The 22,976-nt window shown below is 39.1% G+C and overlaps 1 protein-coding gene across 30 annotated transcripts in view; it reads right to left on the bottom strand.

Moving 5' to 3' along the window:
* The window catches only part of NRXN1 (neurexin 1), a 736,627-nt gene that overhangs the window by 221,267 nt on the left and 492,384 nt on the right, over positions 1-22,976 (bottom strand). For all 30 annotated transcript variants that reach the window (XM_074817633.1, XM_074817632.1, XM_074817635.1 and 27 more), the window contains one exon: positions 2,362-2,543. In XM_074817633.1, the coding sequence (XP_074673734.1) occupies positions 2,362-2,543 (182 nt within the window). The remainder of the gene's footprint in view (positions 1-2,361; positions 2,544-22,976) is intronic.

Here is a 22,976-nt window from a genome sequence, read left to right as displayed (position 1 = left end):
CGTACACAGGCATTTATTGCTCATGCATATTCATTATACAAACAGGTGAGTGGGTGCATGCAAAAGAACATGCAGAATTAGACTCTTCCCCCCTTCCAGTTTTTCCTCCTTCCACTATTCACAGCTTTTGCATGTTTCTGGTTATTTAGCAGATAAGACATTCTTGGTGGCATCTCAACATCGGTGCAAGAAGGAAGTTTTGAATGATACAGCCCTCGTACTACTTTTATTACAGCTAGTTTAATAGAATAGCTACCAATATTGAAAAGTTTCGATCCAATAAACTATTTTTCAAATATAACATATACCTAGGCCTCTCTGTTCCTATGTTCTTCATTTTTATAACCATGATGTTTCACAATATCTTGCTGAGCTAAAATAGATCTCAGGTAAAATTCTCAGAAGTGCCTACAGTTCCACTGACTTTAATAAGATATATGTTCTTTGAGTGCTTTTGAAAATACTGCCTTTCAACTTTCTTTTGAATACTATCCTTATTTGAAATAGATTCCGGGAAATTATATCCCAGCAGTTTTCCAAGCTTTATCTAACATTAATGACCCTTAAAAAAACCCTCGCCAGATGTCTTAGGATTTCAGGTCTCCACTTTAGTGTCTCCACCCTAGAGAGAGACTACATTGAAGCAGCTCTCAGAAGGTCAGACCTCGTTCCAGTGAAATTTTTGCACAGTTATCACAGATTTTGCTCTGAAGCAGAGCAGGTTTCAGGGAGGTTCCCAAAGTCTCTTGCAAAGACAATAGGAGGAGGCCAGGATCACCTCTCAGAGCATGATGATAAAAGGCCTTTTGCTGCTTCACAGAAATTCCAAAAGACCAGTAAAGTATAATTTATTATTTTCCCCATCACTAAGCTGGTAGTGTTTCTGACCATAGAAAACTCTCAATTGTTCCTTTATTTTTACTATCTGTTGCTACAGCATGGGTATAAGAAAGTTATCTGGAAAAAACAAATCAACTGAAACACTTATGAGCAGGAAATAATGTTTGATCTCCAACTCATAATTAATGAACCCAATGTTTGTTTTAAAATGGAACAATCAAGGCTAGACAGAAGATTGCACAAATATTATGGTTTTGATAGACTTCAGGTATAGTAAAACTACAAGAAAAACGTTCCTTAACATGCTAATGAAAAAGAAAACACTGCAAGAAGTAACACTGTTGACCACAGTGGGGGGATCTGGTCTCAGATTGCAAAGAAACGAGCAAATGATGACTAGGCATCTGATGTTAGATGCAGCTTTGGAAAGCAAATTTTTGAATTCTCTTCAGCAACACAATACTTGCCTTGAAAAATGTAGGCTCTCAGTTTTTCTGGCACCTCGGAGAAGTTGCTTTGTTCACATTTTTAAATTAAGACTGTACAATACCAGCCAGCCATTTTGTCCGTGAGTTTCAATGTAAGAGAAGGGTATAGACAACCTCTGGATTTTATTTGTGGCCTTCTTTCTTTGTTTATTTACTCAAGCCAGTAAATAAAAGAAAAAATATCACCTTGGTCCACAATGCAAGAGTGCCTTTACAGAAATAAGGAGCCTGGGAAGGTTGAATACCATAATTCCCTCTAATTTTGAAAATTATCACTGCTGAATGTTTTCTGAGGGTAGAAGTGTAATTGGTTATAGATCAGTAAGTAATTTCATTCAAAAGGAACTCTTCTGTTCCTGAAAGCAGAGAGATTCTTAAATCAAAATCAAACTAATACATTAACAAAGTTGAGACTAATCTAAACAACAAAATTTTATACTGCCCTAGTTATGTTTATCTCAACTGATCATTTATTTATGTTGCCATAAAAATCCAGATGCTTTCAATTTTGATTGCTAGTTACTTGCTTTATGGCAGCCGAAATTACTTTTTTAGACTTCCTAGCTTGACAATCTTGCTTTCTGCTTAAGATTTATCATCACAAAGGAATGGTGAAATCAGAGGATAAATTCTAGTATTAACAATAAACACAGCCAATTGTGATACACTGTAATTTCAGTATTCCAGATTCCAGATTAAATCCTCCAGGATTAATGTACCTTCCTCTGACATTGCTAAATACTGTTTCATGTAATTAGATTGAAATAAACTGCTATATCTGTACAGGTATCCAGGTATGATTTTTAATCGAAAAGCCATATAAAGTAGTCCTGTATAAAGTAAAAGGCATTTTGAGAATGTCTGAGACCCTGTACAGTATCGTATGCTATAAGCCATTATCATTTAGTTCACTATTGACCCTAAAAAGTTCATTACCAAACCGCTGTATCTGCATTAAAATAAATTAAAAACCCACAAATATAAGAACAATCAAAACAAGAAGAAATATCATGCATTTGTTAATAATACTTACAATATGCAGCTCTAAATAATCTCCGAGCCCAGTAGAACTGTCCACTCGTACCAACACAGCTTCTTTTTGAACAGTACTAAACCCTATTGCCAGTCTGTCCGCACGAGTGCTTGGCCGATCATTAGGAGGCCACGTATAAGTGATTTGTCCACCACCTTTGCTAAAGATATATGTTGTTCCCGCTGTAAAACAGAAATAAATATGATTAGCTCGTGGGCACCCATGCGAACCCACATGGAAATCATATGCCCTACAAAAATCAAGATATTCTCATATAGCAAATGGATTCATAGAAACAAACAAGACTATATTTCAGCATGAAGGGGTCTTTATCTCTGAAAATTTTGCAGCAAGCGAAATATTAGTGCTTTTTATATAGTGCAATCAACACAGAATATAACATAATTGCATATGCAGCGACTTAAAATACCATAGCTCTGATTCAGAAACGCATATCTATTCATGAGAGTTCTTAAGCATATGCTTGAAGAACATGTTTCTGTGATGTGCAGAACAGGGACAAGTCGAACCAAACGCTTTCCCAAACTGGGCCTATGTGAGGAAGAAATTAAGTAGTTCTCGTTATGTCATGACTGACAAAATAATGCAGCTCCTTATTTACACAATGAAAATGATACATATTGTAGGATACGTCATTGTGCCCAGCGAAGCGAGACATTAACAAATATATTCAGATGAGACTTTTACACATCTGAGGTTTATCAGCTTGTGACAGACGGGGATAACAAATGGAAACATACTTTACTTGTCATGTCAGGACAAAAAAGGTATCAGTCTACAATTTAAGTAAGCAGTGGTTTATTTTCATAATACTCAATATATAACCTATAAGAGTGGAAATCTTTGCACATCAAATCCAGTGTGAATTTACAAAATCTATAATCTGTTTTAAACAAGTTTTGTAATCTAAAACCACTTAGCACTCAGGTGCTTAACTTCATCACCAGCATATTTCCTCTGAACTAAAACAGCAGCATATCTGGATATTTTCCATTTAGAACTTGTACCCTAACAACAACCTATAGCAGGCAAATCGTGCATGCACTTGATCTTTCATTTGTAAAGTCACTACAAACTGTTCACTTCTTTTCTATGAAGATAGGTCAAAGTTTAGGCAGATATGTCAGCGCATTGTAAATACAGATGTCTAGTTTTACTAGCTGTTCTAAGATGGCTCACTGTGTGGCTACTCTCAATTTTATTAAATGTAATTCAGTTTATTCCACCCAATAATCTCACTACATACTTCCCATGTCCATGTAATGAGACAGTGCATAGCAACATAATTGTCATTTTCTTACTTTCTTTCAAGACTGACCAAAAACGCTGTGAGCATACAAAAGGATCTACAATCCCTTGAACATGTAGACTTTTAAAACCAAAACCAAGAAGGGCTGTATAGTTACACCACTCCTTCAACTTCCAGATGCCTCAAAATTTTACTCGATTTGCTGAGCGAGACTGCTTTGTGTCAGTCTCAAAGCGAAAAGGTCAACTGGTCTTTTTGAAAAGATATCCTATATTTAATTCTAACATCACTTTTCCTTTATGGAATTACGTACCTACTCATGAGTGTTTTCCAGTACCATCAATTTGTAATATTTTATGCACTGTGCATAGCACTTAAAAAACTGTAAAGCTCATTTTATATCAACACACTTGCAGGATTGCACTGTGCTTCAAATAGATCTCTTGGCTTTTCTCTTGATGGCAAAATACCAACCTGCATGTGTTTTAAGAAAACTTGACAACTCTCTTTAGCAAAGACAAACACAATAACAGATCTGATATCTAAGGTTTCACTTACACTCCAAGTGAAATCAGGATTTGTCGTCATTGTAAAGAGTTGTGCAAGAGTAGTGAAGATAGGGGCTGTGCCTTAAAAAAGCTTGGTAATAGACTTGGCAAATAGACTTGGACTGGTTTAGGAATATGTGTAAGAAAAAACTAATCTCCTGCTCTCCCACCCTTGCCTTCCTCATATGTGGTGCTCTGAAATGCCCAGTAATGTGTTGCATGCTATTCAGTAATGACGGTTGAATCTCCAGTTTTAGTATGTCCCAAAACAAAGATACATGAGACAGGTAATATCACTCTTGATGGTCCCCAAGTTCTCCTCTTTGCTGCTAGTGTTGACTTCAACTCTTGAGCCAACTGAGGAGTGACAGAGTTTGGACCTTCATACAGTATACGTCACATTGGTGGCTGTAGTGAAAGGATTTATTCTGTGTTGAAAAACAGAGGGCTTGGTCCAAAGCTCACTAAAAACAGTGACAGCCTTTCTGTTGACTTCATAAAACATTGTGTCAGGTCATGAATGAGGTTCTTATAAGTAACAAAAATGGGAAGGCTAAGAAAAAACAACTCCTTACACCTCAATGTCACAGATGAAACTGTTAGAATAGTACATAAGATTTAAGTGGGAGTGCATAATTCTCCTTTCCTTGGTTTTAACAGATGTGTTTACCCAATATAGAAGACAAAGAAAAACCCTGCCAAGCCATAGTGGAGTCATACTGAATACAATGACCCAGAAGTAAGTATCCAGATCTAACCAGTGAGAGGCTCAGTTGATCTTATTCAGTGTGAATCTTTGTCACTGTTTTTTGCTAAACACTGCCCTTCAAATAAACCAATGAAGAGCAGTTCATTCCATACTGCTGCTGCATTGAAGCCAAGGTCAATGTCAGTAGTGCTGGATAAATCTAGCTGTAAACCTTAAACTATGTAGAATCAATATCAAAGTTAAAAAACTTATCTTTTATCCATGATAACATGTGGTTTATGTTTATTTTATGGCAAAGCTCTCCCTTCTTTATAACTGTCCATTTTGTAGCTCTTCGAACTAGCTGTGTGTCTGGTAACAGGCTAATTAATCCATGCTGATGAATACAGATCTGCCTCTGTCTAAACTGTACAGGGAGTCACGTTCTTTGAATTTCCTGTATTAATTATGAAAAAAATGGGTCGGAAGCCATTTGAGAATAGATCCTCTAGTGTTTATATTTCAAGAAAGACAAATATAATAATGTAAAATTTATTACTCTGGGATTGATCTCAGCTTATAGTCCGACCTCCCATTAACTATTAAAAGCTAGAAACCATGCAGCTGTTCAAAACCACCCTGCTTACTACCAGTTTTGGATATGTTAAGAAACAACAGAGGAATCCTAATTCACTTGCTCCATAAAGGCTTTTATGCTCTCTGATAAACCTTATAATGTCTCTGCCGTTCTTTCAGAACATTGTCACTAAAAACCACTCATCTTCTTTCTCTCTCTTAGCTTATGGCACTGTGTTGTTTGGGGTTTATCATCTCAAGAGAATTGAAAGCAGCAGAATTAGAATGTCAAGAATAGCAATGCCATCAGCACAGTACTTGTAAGTAGGCAACTTTGTAACAAGCCAGTTATATCTCTCAGCTGCAGAATTTACTGCATAATTCTTTATGCGTCCATGCATCCACACAATGTTTAGGAAAAATGTCCATACAGCTCTTTGAAATTCTTAACCATGAAAGCATGGTTCCTATTGCAACAAACTGCCAGTGGTCAAGATACAGTAATGGTTTTTAATGGCCTGGGTCTCTCAAGTCTTACTTGTTTGCAAAATTCATCTTTATGAAATAGTGCATTCATTTCAGCACAGCCTGGCAGCAACTCAAGGACATCTGCTTACCTATACAGTATTAAGCAGATAAATATTTTGTTTAGTACCCATTTACTGTATCTATTACTGTGTATGACTGCAAAGCTTTTCAATATTTATTGCTCTGAAGTCACATCTGATGTAGTTTAACAGTTTGCTCAAATCAACAACAAATCAACAGCTTTCTACCTTCCTCATGTTCATCCCAATTTTGTGTTTAAGGTACACTGCACTGAAGGGTAATGTACATAATTCCATTTTTCCCATATAACGCTAGTAACTTAATGTTTATTTTCAACATTCACATCAGGTTTCAGATGCCGACTAAGTGAAAGCAATGGTTTGATTGAACTATGGACCCCAATGAACTATGATTCCATCACACTTTGTAGCTGAAAAACTAAAGACTGAAGCCTGTAAACGTCAATAATGAAAACTATTAGCTGCCCTTGCACTAATAGTAAAGCAATTTTTAAATATTATAAAAAATATGAAGGGTAAGCATTGCTGGTTATAACAAAAAATTACCCAATAATGTAATTTTCTTCCTTGTGTGTATTATCAGTACTTCATTCTGGGCTAGAATGTGAACCCTCTTATTCCCACCGGTAGGTAATTACTTGCATTGATAAACCTGCTGAATCCAGTGAGACTATTTGTGCAGGCTACTATTAATTACCAAGAGTGAAGAATTTTCAATATGAATCTATCTCTCTCTCTCTATACATTTGCCCACACGTCTATATGGAGGCATTAATCACACCTGCTATGTTCTGGGGAGCATACAAATCTCCATTAATACTTTGTTTTTACATTTTCATCTATGTATTTTCATCCTGCCCAAGCGGAAGTTCCAGAAAAGTACACAAAACTTCCATACGTAGATTTGTACAGATTTTCTAAGGTAAGTAAAGAAAGGAATGCTTCAAGTCTGCAACATGATATGCCAGGGGAAGAGAGGGGGGTGTTTCAAAATAATAATTTTGGTGGATTAAAAAACAACTCTTCTGTGTGTTTCTTTTTAGACTGTGATGCATTATTAATTATTTACACAGAACAGAGAATATATGCCACAGGGCTGAGGTAAGGAGGGAATGGCCATTAAGGTTAACCATGGGAAGAAGAAGGGAAGAGCTGCTGAAAGAAGTATTTCAAACTAAAGATCAGATTCAGCTGAACACTTCCTGAAGGCATCCCACTAATCTGGGCAGGAGGCTGAATATGGATTGTAACTGCTTTGCTGCAAAAACGACATCAGCGTTCTCTAAGTACAGTCTATTTAACAGCAAAAGAGGTGTATTGGATGGGGAAGATTTTCAAATGGATTATTGCCTGTAGCTCTCCAAAAAGCTTGAGTCACAGGGGTAAGAATGGAGAAATGTCTCATTTTCTGGCCAGCTTCCTCTTAGACTCAGGGATAACAGGGTCTAGGAGTGTATTTACGATGTTCCTTTGACCACACTCATCTTGGCAAACCTTAAAGGGTCATAGTTTTCCTGGAAATTGAGTGCCACTCAAAACAATTTCTAGTTAGGTCCTTAAACCGATCTGGCTGCATACTCAAAACTATGACTGTCACTAGCAGTCTTATCATGCTGGTACATTTTATGAACAGTAAGATCACAAACTACATAGCATAATTCCTCAGTAATTACTTTACTTCATTCATTGACCTTCCATTCTACCAGAGTAACCATAAGAAGACTCACTGACTAAACCAGCGTTGACAAAGACCATTGCTGGGTTTTGTTATTAATATCTTCACTGATGATGTCATCTTACCACTTCAGGTAAAGATGCTGATGAAAATAAAGAGAACGGAAAATGTCCCACTTCCTTCTGTGGGACCCACACTATGCTATAGCTAAGCTCTAAAATTCAATTTTTCTGTAAGAGAGACTAAAGCCACATGCAGTGGCTGCTGCTAGCTGAATCTCCAAACTTCCAACACAGTCTGTGTTGGCATCTCCACTCTCTGCATAGCTTACTACTGTGCTGATTGTAATCTAGAATGGAAGCCTATTTCATAGTACACGACCTGTCTTAAAAGCTATGGTTAAGAAGCAAGTTTCACCCAAACAGTAACTAGATGAGTATGACCTCAACCAGCTCAATCACCAGCTGAAGCAATTCATTAAAATGAGCCAGCAAAGCAGTATCCCCAGTATATAAAAGATGCTGAAACAGAAGAGCCTTCACCTCATTGCTGCTGTCTGCTACCTCTTTCAGACTGTCAACCAGTCAATGCCAGTATTAAACAGGGAGAGATAAGACACAGCCTTCTACATTCCTTGATAAACAGAAACCATGCTATGCAGCTACTATTAATTCAAACACAACTTTATATTGTCTATAGAACTTCTCTTCCCAAACCACTACAGAGACCCTGAGTTGCTTTATCAGAGCCTACAAGGCTTTTCATCCCACTACATGCAAGTTTTCAGAAAGATCTATAAAACAGTGCTGTGCACGGTTTATTATATTCAGCTATCCCCAAGTGCTGTCTTCAGGTAAAGGTCTAAGCGATAATAGAACAACACAGTCTCGAGTCAAGCTGAGCATCCTGGCCTTTGCAATGACATTTATTGCAGATTCAAAGCAGTAACACAGAAGCAAATTTTTCTCCTCAGACCACAAGAGTTGCTATAGGCAGTTTAATCAGCTCAGCACCACACTCCCCCTCCAAACACACAGATGCACATGAGCACAAAAGAAAAACCAAACAAACCAAGAAAACCAGAAAATCACTCTTTCTTACTTCTTTCCTCCAGTCTATGGCAATGGTATTTGGTCAGTACCATGACCTGGTAAATACTTTGTAGGTGGCACCATAGCATTCTCATATGTCTAAAACGATCCCTAGGGTCTTTCCATAATTTGACTTTCTGGCACCAGGCTCTTGACTAAAAGGAGAGCTCAACTTGACACTAGTCACTGGCTCGACTGACAATTGTACAACTCCACCTTTGGCTTCAGCTGCTTGGACTGAAGCACGGCCTGAGTCCAGTTAATTCTCTGCATTTGCTGAGAACTCAGTGGAATGCTTCTCCATGAACTAGGTCACATCATATCTCTCCCAGTAATGCAAGACAGAAATGCTTTTTCCATATGGGGAGATTGCCAAACTTATTTAAGACCCTTTAAATGTTAAAGGTGCTATACAAATACAAACCCTCATTCTATATCTCATCATTCGTATTTTACACCACATGCCATAATAAAGTGGTGGAAAAAATACTCCATTCCAGTTCCAATTGCTCTCGTAATTGTAATTTCCCAGTTTCAAATGTGAAGTCTTATTTTCAGAAAGTTTCTCTGTGGAGGATAACCTTATGGAGCTGCACAACATATCCACTGTCCTTGCTCATCCTCCAGTAACTTTTCAATCCAAAAGTCAAATTTAGCCAAATTTCAGAGATAGGTAGGCAGAAATTTCAAACAAAATTTAATCTTAGCAGTCTAATGAAAATCAATGACTGTGTAAAGGAGAAATCTGTACAGCTCAACCACTATACTTTTTGTTTGGCAATAGCCTGTAGGGCACTTGGTAGTTGTATATTGGTGGGCTGATCAATACACTCAGTGTGCTACGCTAGTCGTACAATGGCACCATATATTTGAAGTGTCACCTGGAGCTCTGGGAGGAAAAAGGAACAGAAGCTACTGGATTCTTGCAGTAAGAGAGAGTAACACTTGGGAAATAAGGCACCATTCACTAAAAATTCTGGATTCATTTTTTTGCTGCTTTTGCAACAAAATGTTCATATTTCAAGCCAAAAATATATAATGTTTATCTACAATGAGGACATACAGGTCTATTGATTTCAATAGAGTCATAAGGGACAAGCATCTAAAACTTGTGAGTAAGGTCTTCAAGGTCCTTTCCAACCTAGATGATTCTGTGATTCTGTAATGATGGCTCAACGCATGTGTATGTCTATAAAGGACAACTCTTAGGCAGCTTAGCATCAGTATTACAAGTTGGCATCATTCTTACCATCATAAATGACACAGCTGGTTAAAATAAAAGTTTCAAAGCATCTAAAGGATTTTCTAACTGGAGTGATTCTAGTATCTTTACTCAAACCAAATAGCATCTTACATCTCGAATGACCCCATTGATTTAGATTAGATCACTTAACTGGAGTAAAGTACTACTCAGTTTGAGTAGGCACATCAAACTAAGAGCTTTCAATTGTGTTTAAAATGAATATAATTTTGAGAAGGACCTTAGCTAAGCAAGACCTAGCTGAAATCATCTGACTTATTAACAAAACATGAGTTGATTTACTGAATGCCAATAGACTTGATAGTATTCAGGCACTGATTCTGTAAAATTATTTTGACTATATTTGAAACATCCACAGTAAAAAAGTTCTGGGGTTTGTTGATCTCATTAGCATGTTCATTTATACAAAAACAGTGATTTATTTTATGAAAGGATACAGTGTTTCTAACGCAAATCTGACACAGACTGGTAAAAGAACATTATTGTTCTTCTCCAGAATCTCTCAGTTTAAAAATATTACTGGCTGCCTATTACCTAGCACTTTTCCAGTATGGATGGCTGTTCAAAATGAATTTAGAATATTTCTGTATGAAATGTAAGCCAAGTAATTCCCCATTATTGCCTTGCACTGTTATGTAATGTAGATGGTTAGAAAATTATGTATTTCTGAAATCAAACCTGCTTTAAATGTCATACCGCAGTCAACATGAAACATTTTAATCCATTATAACTCTATTAAAAGTAACAAGGATACAACGTGTCTGCTTCTGAAAGCTTGCCAAAAAGTCAGCTGGAAATTAAAAGTCAAATGTCTATAAATAAGGCCAGGTTTTATTCCTCCTACAACCTTGTCAACATATAGTTAAACATAAATTTTTTGAACACTGTCTAGAGAAATGGAAATTGCGTTGTCGGGAAACACATATGAGAAGGCAATGAGATGAAAAATATTTCCGGACAGATATAATGTAAAGGCATTATCAGACTGAAATTAGCAAACTCAAGTACTCTTGAAGACAATAGGACTGTTCTGGTCCCCACATTCCTTACATTAGGAAATGTCAAGGCCCTACACTTCAATTTAGCCACTGTTACATTAAATTCCATTAAAATAAATGGACTGCACATGCACTGATTTGCTTCTTATGGCTTATTAGTTGTGCCAACATACAAGAAGAATGCAGTTAAGGGGCTGGTTAGTTGAAAGGATTTGTAACAGGATGCAAAAACTAGGACATTAGCTCAAATACTACGCAGGTCAATAGAGACCAAATGTTGTTACCATCTGTTGGTGGCCTACGTGAAATCATTCAGTGGTTCCAGTCCAGGGAACCTTACAAACTCAACAGATACCTGGCAAAACTTAGAAATTCCGTAAGCCAAGTAACTTGAGTTTCCAAGCTTGCTGACTCAACTGGGAGGCCTGTAAGTTGAAGATAAACTGCTTATGCATCAGAATCTGAACATCTCCCACAAAAGCAGCTCTGCACAGATGTGCACACAGGCCAAAAAACAGTAGAAGAAAATCCAAAATTAAATTTTCTCTGTATAGGTCCATCAAAAGGTAATGTACTTTTCAAACAAATAATATAATATTTTTTTAAAAAAGTCATGCAAAACAGAGTGCCTGAAGTTATGTTTTTATTCAAGCACCTACAGCAGTATCCTGATTCTTAGAAGTGTTGCAGCACTTCTGGCAACCTATAAAAATCAAATGCCTCTTCTTTAAATGAAGATACAAACATTTGAAATAGCTGGCCTTAAGTCATTGAATTATGTTAAAATGGACAGGAGGTCGGCTGAAAGTGTCTAGTATGCTTCTAGGCTAAAGTCTGCATTTCTTATTGGCTTCCTTACTAATACAATACACCAGCTATCCTATCTTGCATTAACCTAGTTATTTTTAAGTGACATTTATATTATCTTCCTTGCTAAATTGTGCATCTCATAATTTACTCTTGAAAAATCCTAAAATACTTAGAGAGCTCTCAAAAGTAGTAAAAACTTGTCTTAGAAGAAATGTATAAAGTGCTGAAAATAAAAGCACTGCTTACTGCAAGTCCGTTAAATTCACTGAAAAATGATACAAGCACAACAAGGATGTCAGAGGCTGGACTAAGATAAAATACTACTATTACTTGCAGCAGAAAGATGGTACTGGCAACATTGCAACTTACAGAGTTGAAATGGAGCCTCTTCTAAAAATAGCAAGTTGTATTATGGACAATGTGCAATGAAATTTAATATTCCTTGTTTGTAAAGGTAGTGAAGAATAAGATGTTCTGTTGCATACATGCTCTCCTACTAATTACTCAATTACTAATAGCAGAAAAAAATAGTGTCGTAGTGTTTCTGAATATTTTCAAGCAGACATATACGGGCTATAGCGGAAGGAAAACAGAAAGAGCATAGTTTCTTAGAGATGTTACATCCTGAAATGCAAAAATAGCAACCATTCTTCCTCTAACAAAAATGAAATGAAAGATATTAAATCTTTGGAAAAACACAGAGCTTAAGCCTCCCTGAAGCACATGAATCCACCACTGAAGCAGATGTTCAGTTGCTAGAGGCGTCTCAGAGGCAGCCCTGGCAAAGGGAAGGACTGATGAGCAGGCTACATATTAACTGCAGTCTTGTAGCATTATATTATCTTTCTAACTCCAAGCATGAGCAAGCCCAAAAATTCATGATATTTAATTTCATTTCATACACAGAGTAATAACTGATTTTAAAAATCCTCAAATTTTAAAACCAAAGCTAGTCTTCAGCAGTATTACATGTACTCAAACCTCAGAAAAGTATCACGTAAAAGAGCAAGAGGATGTAAAAATATCTGGTTGGTTGGTTGGCTCAAGGAAAGCCCCAAAATAAGAAATTTGTAGCAAGCAGCTACAAATGATCCTTTATGTGGAAAGATTTCTTAGCCATTATCCCAAGGACTGATCTTGTGACATCAGTGTTTACTTATGTTATCAAATCTGCACATGAAACAAATAGTGTTTAATAGGGGTACAGAAATCCAGCTGTATTTGAATCTTTAAGGTTATTAGACGCTTATAATAACAGCTAATAGGGACCAGCCAGGTTGGGCCAATTCACTTCCTTCCTACTTCTTTCTGTTCTACTACATAATAGATTTCCAATTGTGGTCTGGCACAAAAAAACTACATGCCTTGTCATTATGATAATTGCTATCATTCTTCTTTGGAAAGTCCTTATGCTGTTGTTTGTAAGCAACAATTCACTGCCAGCTTCAGAGGATAAAGAGCTGTAGTGAAAAATATGCATCTTACGCTTTTCACTGGTTTACATAGTTGACTAATTAGGGAGCATGATTTAACCACTGGATTCCACAACGCTGTTTGGAGAGAACCTGACAAAACAGTTTTGGGGTGTAAGATACTCACTCATCTCAATGGGGACTAACTCAAGTGTCAACTCTGACACTTCACATGCCAGTACTACTAGCTGTGACTTAGTTCACCTGTGTATGCAAGAAAGGTGAGCAGTTAATCACCCTCTGAGCACTAACCCAGACTAATTAGAGCAGCGATTTTGTGTAGGCCCTTCACTTCCTAAGGTCTGGCTGGAGAAAATGATGATTGCTTTTAATTTCCTGAAGTGAAGATCAATACTCAATAGTTTGGGAAGCCTTACTTTAATACAGTAACATACACAAAGATGTTAAGAACCCTTCCAAATGGTAATACCAATGCATGTGGAGAATTATTCTGTGCAGAAATGTGCTCGGAGATAACCCATTTTTCAATATGCATTCATCTAAGTTTGCTAAAGAAACCCAACCCAACACAAAACAGAACATTTCTCAAGAAAAGAAGGAAAAAACAATGACTCGTATATGCTACAAACCAGCCTTGCAGAATCAGCTAAAGCATGCTAACTTGGAAGTTCTGAGGACTCCTGCACTACAGTATTTCTTTCACAGATGTTTCTAGAAATGTTTCTACATCTCACACAAAGAACAAATCCATTGAAGACAAGCAAATATTAAAAAAGTGGTCGTATGCTATCTGACTTAAATTTGTTAAATAAAATTTTACAAGGCATAAGGGAAAGAAGGCTCTGTCTGTCTTATAAATGTTCATCTAATGAACATCAATCAGAAATTAAGATTCACTATTTAAATCTAGAAGGTTTTGTTCATATCCTGCTTAGTTCTCAAAGAACACTACATATTCCTTGCTCACACATGCTAGAGCCCCACTAAGACGGCTATTCAATGAGAGGCTGGCTCTGTGATGATTTTGCTAGCGTTCGTAATAACAATGCAACCTAAACACTGCAGTTAAACAGGAGAGTAGTATTTTTGGAATACCCCGCTGTTCTAAAGTGCATTGTGAATATTAACATATTCCAGTAAATTAGTTTGCACTCATTATCATAAGCAATTACTTACTGTTTAGACGCTGCTGATATTAAATTGGCAAGCAATTTGCAAGAATTAATACATAGCATAAAAAGCTTTTCAACAGTCTAACAGTATGAAAAGACAAATGTTTATAGTAACCAGACCCTTATATACAGTTGTCTCTCTGTATATAAAAATTCTGTGTATCTCTTCCTATCTGATATCTCTTCTTCAGCAGCAAGTGAATAACTACCTGAGGCTCTGTGACAAACTCTTTATAAACTTTGTTTTGATGCTGTGGAGTAAATCATAAATACCTCAGGCCAAATGCGACAGTAACATCTCATTCACGCTGAAAGAGAAACCGTTTTCATGCTCATTTTTGAAAATAATAGTTTAGAAAATATATCGATGTGAAGTTCAGTTCTTTCCTCTCAAAGCTATTACTTGTTCCTGGTATAACACTGTCAGATGGCAAGGGTAAATCAACACCCTTGTCCTCAAGATACAGGTAGGAATAGAACAAGGCATGGAGAACCTGTCCTGCTTTTGGCAATAACAACTACCTGAGCCTATTTCTCTTCAGTCCAAGCAAGCAGTGATCCCAAATGAAATAACCAAAGGCACCTCAAAATAAAAACCCAAGTGAGAAAAGAATAGGGCCTCCTTTTCTGAAGGACACAGTGAATGTTACAGAGACACTCCTAACAGCATGGTCTGCTTAGCCACAGAAAAGGTGCAGATCATGTAGTATGAAGCAAAGATGACCCAAAAAGCTTTGTGGGGAGCCTAAAACAACAGGAACAATTTGCTTTGTCACTTAGTTTACATCTTAGCCCTAAGTTTGAAGTGAATGAGGTCCCAGATGAGAAACAAAGCACGTCTTTTTGGTTTACATGTCACCATTCCTCATGTTGTTCCACACAAGAGTGGAGTCAGTAGCAGAGGCATCCCAGAGCACACCCAAGGAAGGAGGTCAAATGCGGGGATTTGGAATTAGGCCCTTGCTTCCCCTGACCAGCCTGCACAGCTGAGGAGCAAAGAATGAGCACCCAACAGATCTGCCATCAAGTACCTCAAAGATGGCCCTCTGGATACAGAGTGGACACACTAATCCTTATGCTCCCAGTGAGCACAAAGACCTCAGTATGCCTAAATGGAATTTCAGACCCATGCTTCAGTTAGTAATACACTCACAGATCCTGATCTGGTAGGATTAAGCATCTGTTTAAATTGAAACCCACTGGTTAAGGGTATGAGACTGTAAACTACTTGCATGGGTATCGTGTCTACCTACCTGTTTATACTAAACTGCCTTTAATGCGACCATGAACCTTAATGGGGACCTTGGGAATCCATATACCATAAACAAACCACAGTAGTTTAAGTAATTCCCAGAATACATTTCTAAAAATACAATTTGTGATCTCAGGTCTCAATCTTTCAAGATACGTTTCAGTCTGGAACCAATTACTACAACCATTTTATCTCATAAAATACACAAGACTGTAATAGAAACACTAATGCACTCTTAGCTCTAGGAGCGCAATGCTCCCTGTCTGCCATGCTCAATTATGCACTCTTCTATTATATATTATTGGGTTGAAAATACCTTCAGTAAAAATAGACATTATTTTTTAAAAATCATTTAATCAGTTCTTAAACATATTTTACCCCATCCAAAGCAGAAGCACTTTCCACACCTTTCTTGTAACTACCTTTAAAAACATACATTTCTACATTTTTATTTTCTTAAACCTAACTTTCCAATTAGCCTTGTGAAGTTAAACTGCATGACTTTTGGACCTAAAAATGATGTGTGCTTAGTCTCTGAAACAAAGTAATGAAGTCCTTATCTGATTAGTAAACCCAATTTTTTATTCTTATTGACCTTGAATAGAAAAAACATTCAGCAACTGTTTGTAATGGAAGTGCTTCAGAGAAAGCAATATGCTTAGAGTAGGGCTTCAGTCACTCCATATTTCCCCTTTCATCAATCCTTCATCCTCTCTTTCTTCTAATCCTAATCTGCAAGAGTTCTGACAAATTCTTTGGTTTCTAACGATGTGGCAGAAGCCCACAGCAGCTCTCAGACCCACAGGCCATGTCTCAAAACAATTCTCCCCCTCCTGCTTGGGGAAAAATATACATGACCTTGCAGCTGATGTTCAGTATCGGTATCCTTAAGCTACTAACTCCTTGTACACTAAAAGAGAAGGAATGGAAGCTTCTAATTACCTTTTGATAAAATACCATGTAAAGCAGCATACATGGAAAAAAAATAATTCACAAATCCCAAAAGAGAAATTTCACAGAATCACTGAATCATCTAGGTTGGAAAGGACCTTGAAGATCATCCAGTCCAACCATTAACCTAACACTGGCAGTTGCCAACTACACCATATCCCTAAGTGCTATGCCAACCCGACTCTTAAACACCTCCAGGGATGGGGACTCCACCACCTCCCTGGGCAGCCCATTCCAACACCTAACAACCCGTTCTGTAAAGAAATACTTCCTAATATCTAGTCTAAACCTTCCCTGGCGCAACTTGAGGCCATTCCCTCTTGTCCTATCACTTATTACTTGGTTAAAGAGACTCATCCCCAGCACTCTGCAACCTCCTTTCAGGTAGCTGTAGAGGGCGATGAGGTCTCCCCTCAGCCTCCTCTTCTCCAGACTAAACAACCCCAGTTCCCTCAGCCGCTCCTCATACGACATGTGCTCCAGACCCTTCACCAGCTTCGTTGCCCTTCTCTGGACACGCTCGAGTCATTCAATGTCCTTTTTGTAGTGAGGGGCCCAAAACTGAACACAGTCATTGAGGTGCGGCCTCACCAGTGCCGAGTACAGGGGTAAGATCCCTTCCCTGTCCCTGCTGGCCACGCTATTTCTGACACAAGCCAGGATGCCATTGGCCTTCTTGGCCACCTGGGCACACTGCTGGCTCATGTTCAGCTGGCTGTCAATCAACACCCCCAGGTCCCTCTCTGACTGGCAGCTCTCCAGCCACTCCTCCCCAAGCCTGTAGCGCTGCTGGGGGTGGTTGTGGCCCAAGGGCAGCACCCGGCATTTGGCCTTATTGAAACTCCTCCAGTTGGCCTCAGCCCATCGCCCCAGCCTGTCCAGGTCTCTCTGCAGAGCCTCCCTACCCTCGAGCAGATCAACACTCCCACCCAACTTGGTGTCATCTGCAAACTGACTGAGGGTGCACTCGATCCCCTCGTCTAGATCATCAATAAAGATGTTAAACAGGAGTGGCCCCAAAACCGAGCCCTGGGGGACACCACTCGTGACTGGCCGCCAACTGGATTTAACTCCGTTCACCACAACTCTTTGGGCCCGGCCATCCAGCCAGTTTTTTACCCAGCAAAGCGTGTGCCCATCCAAGCCTCGAGCAGCCAGTTTCACCAGGAGAATGCTGTGGGAAACGGTGTCAAAGGCCTTACTGAAGTCAAGGTAGACAACATCCACAGCCTTTCCCTCATCCAATAAGCAGGTCACCCTGTTGTAGAAGGATATCAGGTTTGTCCAGCAGGACCTGCCTTTCATAAACCCATGCTGACTGGGCCTGATCATCTGGTTGTCCCACATGTGTTGTGTGATGGTACTCTGGATGAGCTGCTCCATCAGCCTCCCAGGCACCGAAGTCAAGCTGACAGGCCTGTAATTTCCCAGATCATCCTTCCGACCCTTCTTATAGATGGGCGTCACTTTGGCCTATTTCCAATCTGTCGGGACCTCCCCCATCAGCCAGGACTGCTGGTAAGTGATGGAAAGTGGCTTGGCGAGCACCCCAGCCAGCTCCTTCAGCACCCTCGGGCGAATCCCATCTGGTCCCATAGACTTGTGTATATCTACATGATGCAGTAGGTCACTGACAATCTCCTTCTGGATTGTGGGGCGTGGTTGTCCCAGTCTCTGTCTTCTGGCTGAGGAGGCTGGATTCCCTCAATACAACTAGTCTTGCTATTAAAGACTGAGGCAAAGAAGGCATTAAAGACCTCAGCCTTCTCCTCATCACTTGTTACCATGTTTCCTCCTGCATTTAGCAGGGAACGGAGGCTCTCCCTGGTCTTTCTTTTGCTACTGACATACTTATAGAAACATTTCTTGTTATCCTTGATTGCTGAAGCCAGGGTAATTTCTAACTTGGCTTTAGACCTCCTGATTTCTGCCCTGCATAGCCTCACAGCATCTTTGTAATCACTGTGAGTGGCTAGCCCCTTCTTCCAAAGGCGTAAACTCTCCTTTTCTCACTGAGTTCCAGTCAAAGGTCCTTGTTCAGCCAGGGTGGTCTTCTCAGTTGCTGGCTTCTCTTACAGCACCTGGGGACCGCCTGCTCCTGAGCCATTAACACTTCCTTCCTAAAGAGTGCCCAGCCTTCCTGGACCCCTATACCCTTCAGGATCGTCTCCCAAGGGATCCTGTCAAGCAGGTGCCTAAACAAGACAAAGTCAGCCCTTCTGAAGTCCAGGATGTCAGTTCTGCTGCCCCGTCTCCTGGCCTCTCTAAGAATAGAAAACTCTCTTATTTCATGATCGCTGTGCCCTAGTCAGCCTCCAACCGCCACATCATCCACCAGTCCTTCTCTGTTCACAAAGAGGAGATCCAGCAGGGCACCTTCTCTGGTCGGTTCACTCACCAGCTGCGTCAGGAAGTTGTCTCCCACACATTCCAGGAATCTCCGGGACTGGTCCTGCTCTGCTGTGTTGTATTTCCAGCAGATGTCTGGGAAGTTAAAGTCTCCCACAAGAACAAGGGCAAGCAATCGTGAGATTTCTCCTAAATGCTTATAGAATATTTCATCCACCTCTCTGTCCTGGGTGGGTGGCCTATAGTAGACTCCTACTACAACAACTGCCCTGTTGGCCTTGATAATTTCTACATATTCTGGAGAAATCCAGACTCATTTACATCCAGAAACTTGGCTGTACATGAAATTTAGCCATAGGATTGTTAAACTAAAACTATAATGAAAAAAATCCCTATGAGACTATTTCCTTAAACAGACACTGCTATTAATTCCTATTAAATCCCGCTGATGTTTGTAGACCCAAACTTTATACAGAATCTTAGCAGTGATGAAAAATGTCATGTGTTTCATGAACAGGAATCCTCCCTAAAGTCTCATAATCTTACAATATCAAAAACTGAGGGAATCTGAACTTTTGCTAAGAAAAAGTAGATTTTTAGAACTAACAGCTGAAATGAACGTTTTTATATGTGACCCCAAAATACCCTAAAGGTTCCTTAAAAAATAAGGAGGAACTCCTAATTTGCAAATGCAAATAACAAGGCATCTTTATGTTCCCTAGCAGTTTGCATTTCAACAAACACGAACTATTGCCCTCACTGTTTCCAATAGAGAAATAACAGTACAATTAATAGGAAGGCACATCACACGATGATGTTGGGAACTGATGCTTTCTAACTGTCTTAACTTTTCTGTGACCTGATTCCCTCAAAGCCTACATAGCAACAGTTCCATGCACAGATCACGTGTAGGTTTAAGGGAAAGCAGAGGCTAGACACACACCATGAATAAAGGCAAGGATACAGAAAAACCTTTGGATTAAAATCACACTGCATCTCTTCAACAGTAACGTCAACAGAACTGAGACCAACACTTGCAAAAGAGTCACAAGAGGGCAGGAGATTTACTTTCCCTGCCAAGACAGGGCAACCAAGGAAGAAAATGTGACAAAGAAATTCAAGTTACACTGTGAGCCCCTTTATGCTTATGCAAACATGTAACATATCTTAAAAAGATATTGGACCTAAAGAACCAGTCTTGCTCTAATTGTTGTGCTGGTGGGCGGTAAAGTCTGCTATTGTAACGTGTTAGCTCAATCTGATAAGCTTGACATAATTGTAAAGCACAACCAAATCACAAGCAAATCCTCTGAATGCATGTCAAACAATCCTGGATCCTTCAAAGCCCAGACTATGCTACCCCACGTATATTATCACCTCTTTTCAGGGCAGCATTAGTGTCCAAGAGACCTTGTGATACACTGCTTCAGGAAGCTGATGCAGCTGAACTAACGCCTCTTCCTTCTCTGGAACAGCCCGGCTGGCCCTATCTGAGAGCTGTGGCCTTACACAGTGGGACTGAACCCACAGCCCTGAAAAGCACTCTCTCCCAGCACCCATGCCAGAGAACACAAATATTTTCTGGATGTTTCATCTGCTCAAGGGATTAAACTCATTGCATAAGACAAAATTGATAAAGAAAGAGTGAAAGTCACAAAACTGCAGATAAACAGAATCCACGAGGTACTGTAGTAATGCAAACAATTGTCAGATTCTACAAAATACCATCTAATTAGAGCAGTTATCAAAATGAAGGTCATGTTAAATGGTACTAAGCACACCCTGTACTTACACTGATATTCATGTTAATGTTCATCAAAGTAATTCCTGTTTTAAAAGGGATGATTACTTCGTACCATTATCAGTCTCAGCCTCAATACATTATGCTGTCGCTAATAGGCAGAAACCTCAACTTCAGAAAAAGATTCATTATCTCAAGTGCTGAGTCAGTATGAGCTGTGTATCTCAGAAAATACAGTTTCTGCACAGAAAAAAAACCATACTGTTTGAGCAAGACACTGTGCCCCTAAGTCTTCCCTCCAGTTTAGGCAGTGACCTGGATCCTACATCAATAACTCAATTTATTAATTCTGGGCAGCATATAGTAAATTGCTTTCTGTAGCAATTTGTACTGATGGAGGAGAGCTATTGAGGAACTTTCTTCTCCTTTAAAGAAGACACTTTAGCTGTCACATCGTGTGTAACAATCAATGGTTCCCCTTCCTTCTTTCAGTTGCTTTCCAAGCTGGCAGTTTTAAGACAGCACTTTCAAAAGAAACCAAATTGGTACGTTTTCCTCGTGTTCTTCTATGCAATGTTTTGTATGGGAACAAAGTGCCATTTCATCTGAAAAGATACTCTGAACTATTACAGTTTGGGATTTTTTTTGCTTCAATGTATTTCATTTATTTATTTACACTGAAGACAGATAATAAAAGAACAAGCAGCCTGACCTTTGGACAACTGTCAGAAAGCCCAACTCCGCAACTACAACAACCAGCGTGACCTTCTTCTCCACATTCAGCAGCTAACAATCACACAGAATGAGAGAGAAAAAAGCTACCCGCCCTGTGTAGAAAACTGGACTCGCTCAGGTAACACAGCTGTTCTCAAAGCACCTGAAGACGTATGTTTTGTGAACCCTTCCAGACCATCTGGGACCCACCAGCTGAATTTCAGAATGGCTCACAGTGATGCCCTGCCAGCAGCAGCTCCCAGTTTTGCCAGAAGAGATTTAAAACCACTTCTGTAGCTCTGTCTCTATCACCTCAGATGCTATACCACGTATCATCTGTTTTTCTGCAGGCACCATAAACACTGTATTATTTGCTCCTCCATAATCCGTATCCAATTTGCCCAGCTGGGTGTGCACAGAGCCGGTAGGAAGGATTTTGAGGGAATGTTTCCACACACGGGGAGCTCAGACTCTGCAGTCTTCACCCAACACACCACTGGAAACCAGAGTAACTCGTTCACAACAGCACACTCACTGCAGCAAGCGGGCTGCATTATAGGCCAAAGTGTTGTTTCCAATAGATTTCAAACATACAGCAACCAGTCCAAGGTCAAGCTCCCCAAAAGCCTATATTGCAGCAGTAATGTACATGCTGGAAAGTAAAAGACATAACTGGATATAAATGAAGAGAAAACCTATCATGACTACTATTAATGGTCGATCAATAATCCTACACTCCAAACAAAATACAAGCAGCATATGTCAATCATGCTCAGAGAAACAGAAATAACCACCAATATATATCTGGTTCATTTCTATACTGCATAGCGGCTCTGGTTTATTAGGACAAATATATAGTGCAATATTCTATGCCAGGTAATATGCTATACCACTCAGAGGGCACGTTGTTGATTTTATTGATTCAGTTTTCACACTACTGTAATCCCATTATTGTCAGCAGCGCAACTGGAAACTGCAGACAGATTCTAGATTGACAGACTACAGTATTTCTAATTTTCTAATGTATACAGCTAGCTTTATTTCTGCTTTTTCATTTGACTTTTCCTTTCTAATAAACCCTACTCAATGGTCTTCTATTAAAAAAGGGACAGAAATCAATCCATTAGAGGTATTTATTAGCATTATTAGGACTTTACAACATGATAGCATAATCTGTCCTTTGCCTGAAGTAAACACTCTTAAAGGAAAGTCCATAGGGAGAGTAAAACTGAAGTATTTTTTAAAGTGGTGAATACTAATTAGATATATAGCTGGAGGAAAAAATAGTGTTATAACAGAAAGATACAGCAAGCAGACCACACAACAGGCATGATACCAAGGAATCAAAATATGACAGTAGCATATGCTTTGGAGAGGAAGGTGGGGAAGAACCAATCAAGGACAAACTGACAGGAGGAAAATAGAACTATCACTAATAGGAGATGGAGAGGAAAATCAGGACAGAAGGGTAAACATCTGGATATTTGCACTGAAATCAACACACTGGGAAAGGCAAG

The sequence above is a fragment of the Strix aluco genome, chromosome 3 (genome assembly GCF_031877795.1).
Source record: "Strix aluco isolate bStrAlu1 chromosome 3, bStrAlu1.hap1, whole genome shotgun sequence".
NCBI lineage: Eukaryota > Metazoa > Chordata > Aves > Strigiformes > Strigidae > Strix > Strix aluco.
Note: the sequence above shows the minus strand (reverse complement) of the source record. Positions and strands in the feature narration are given on the sequence as shown.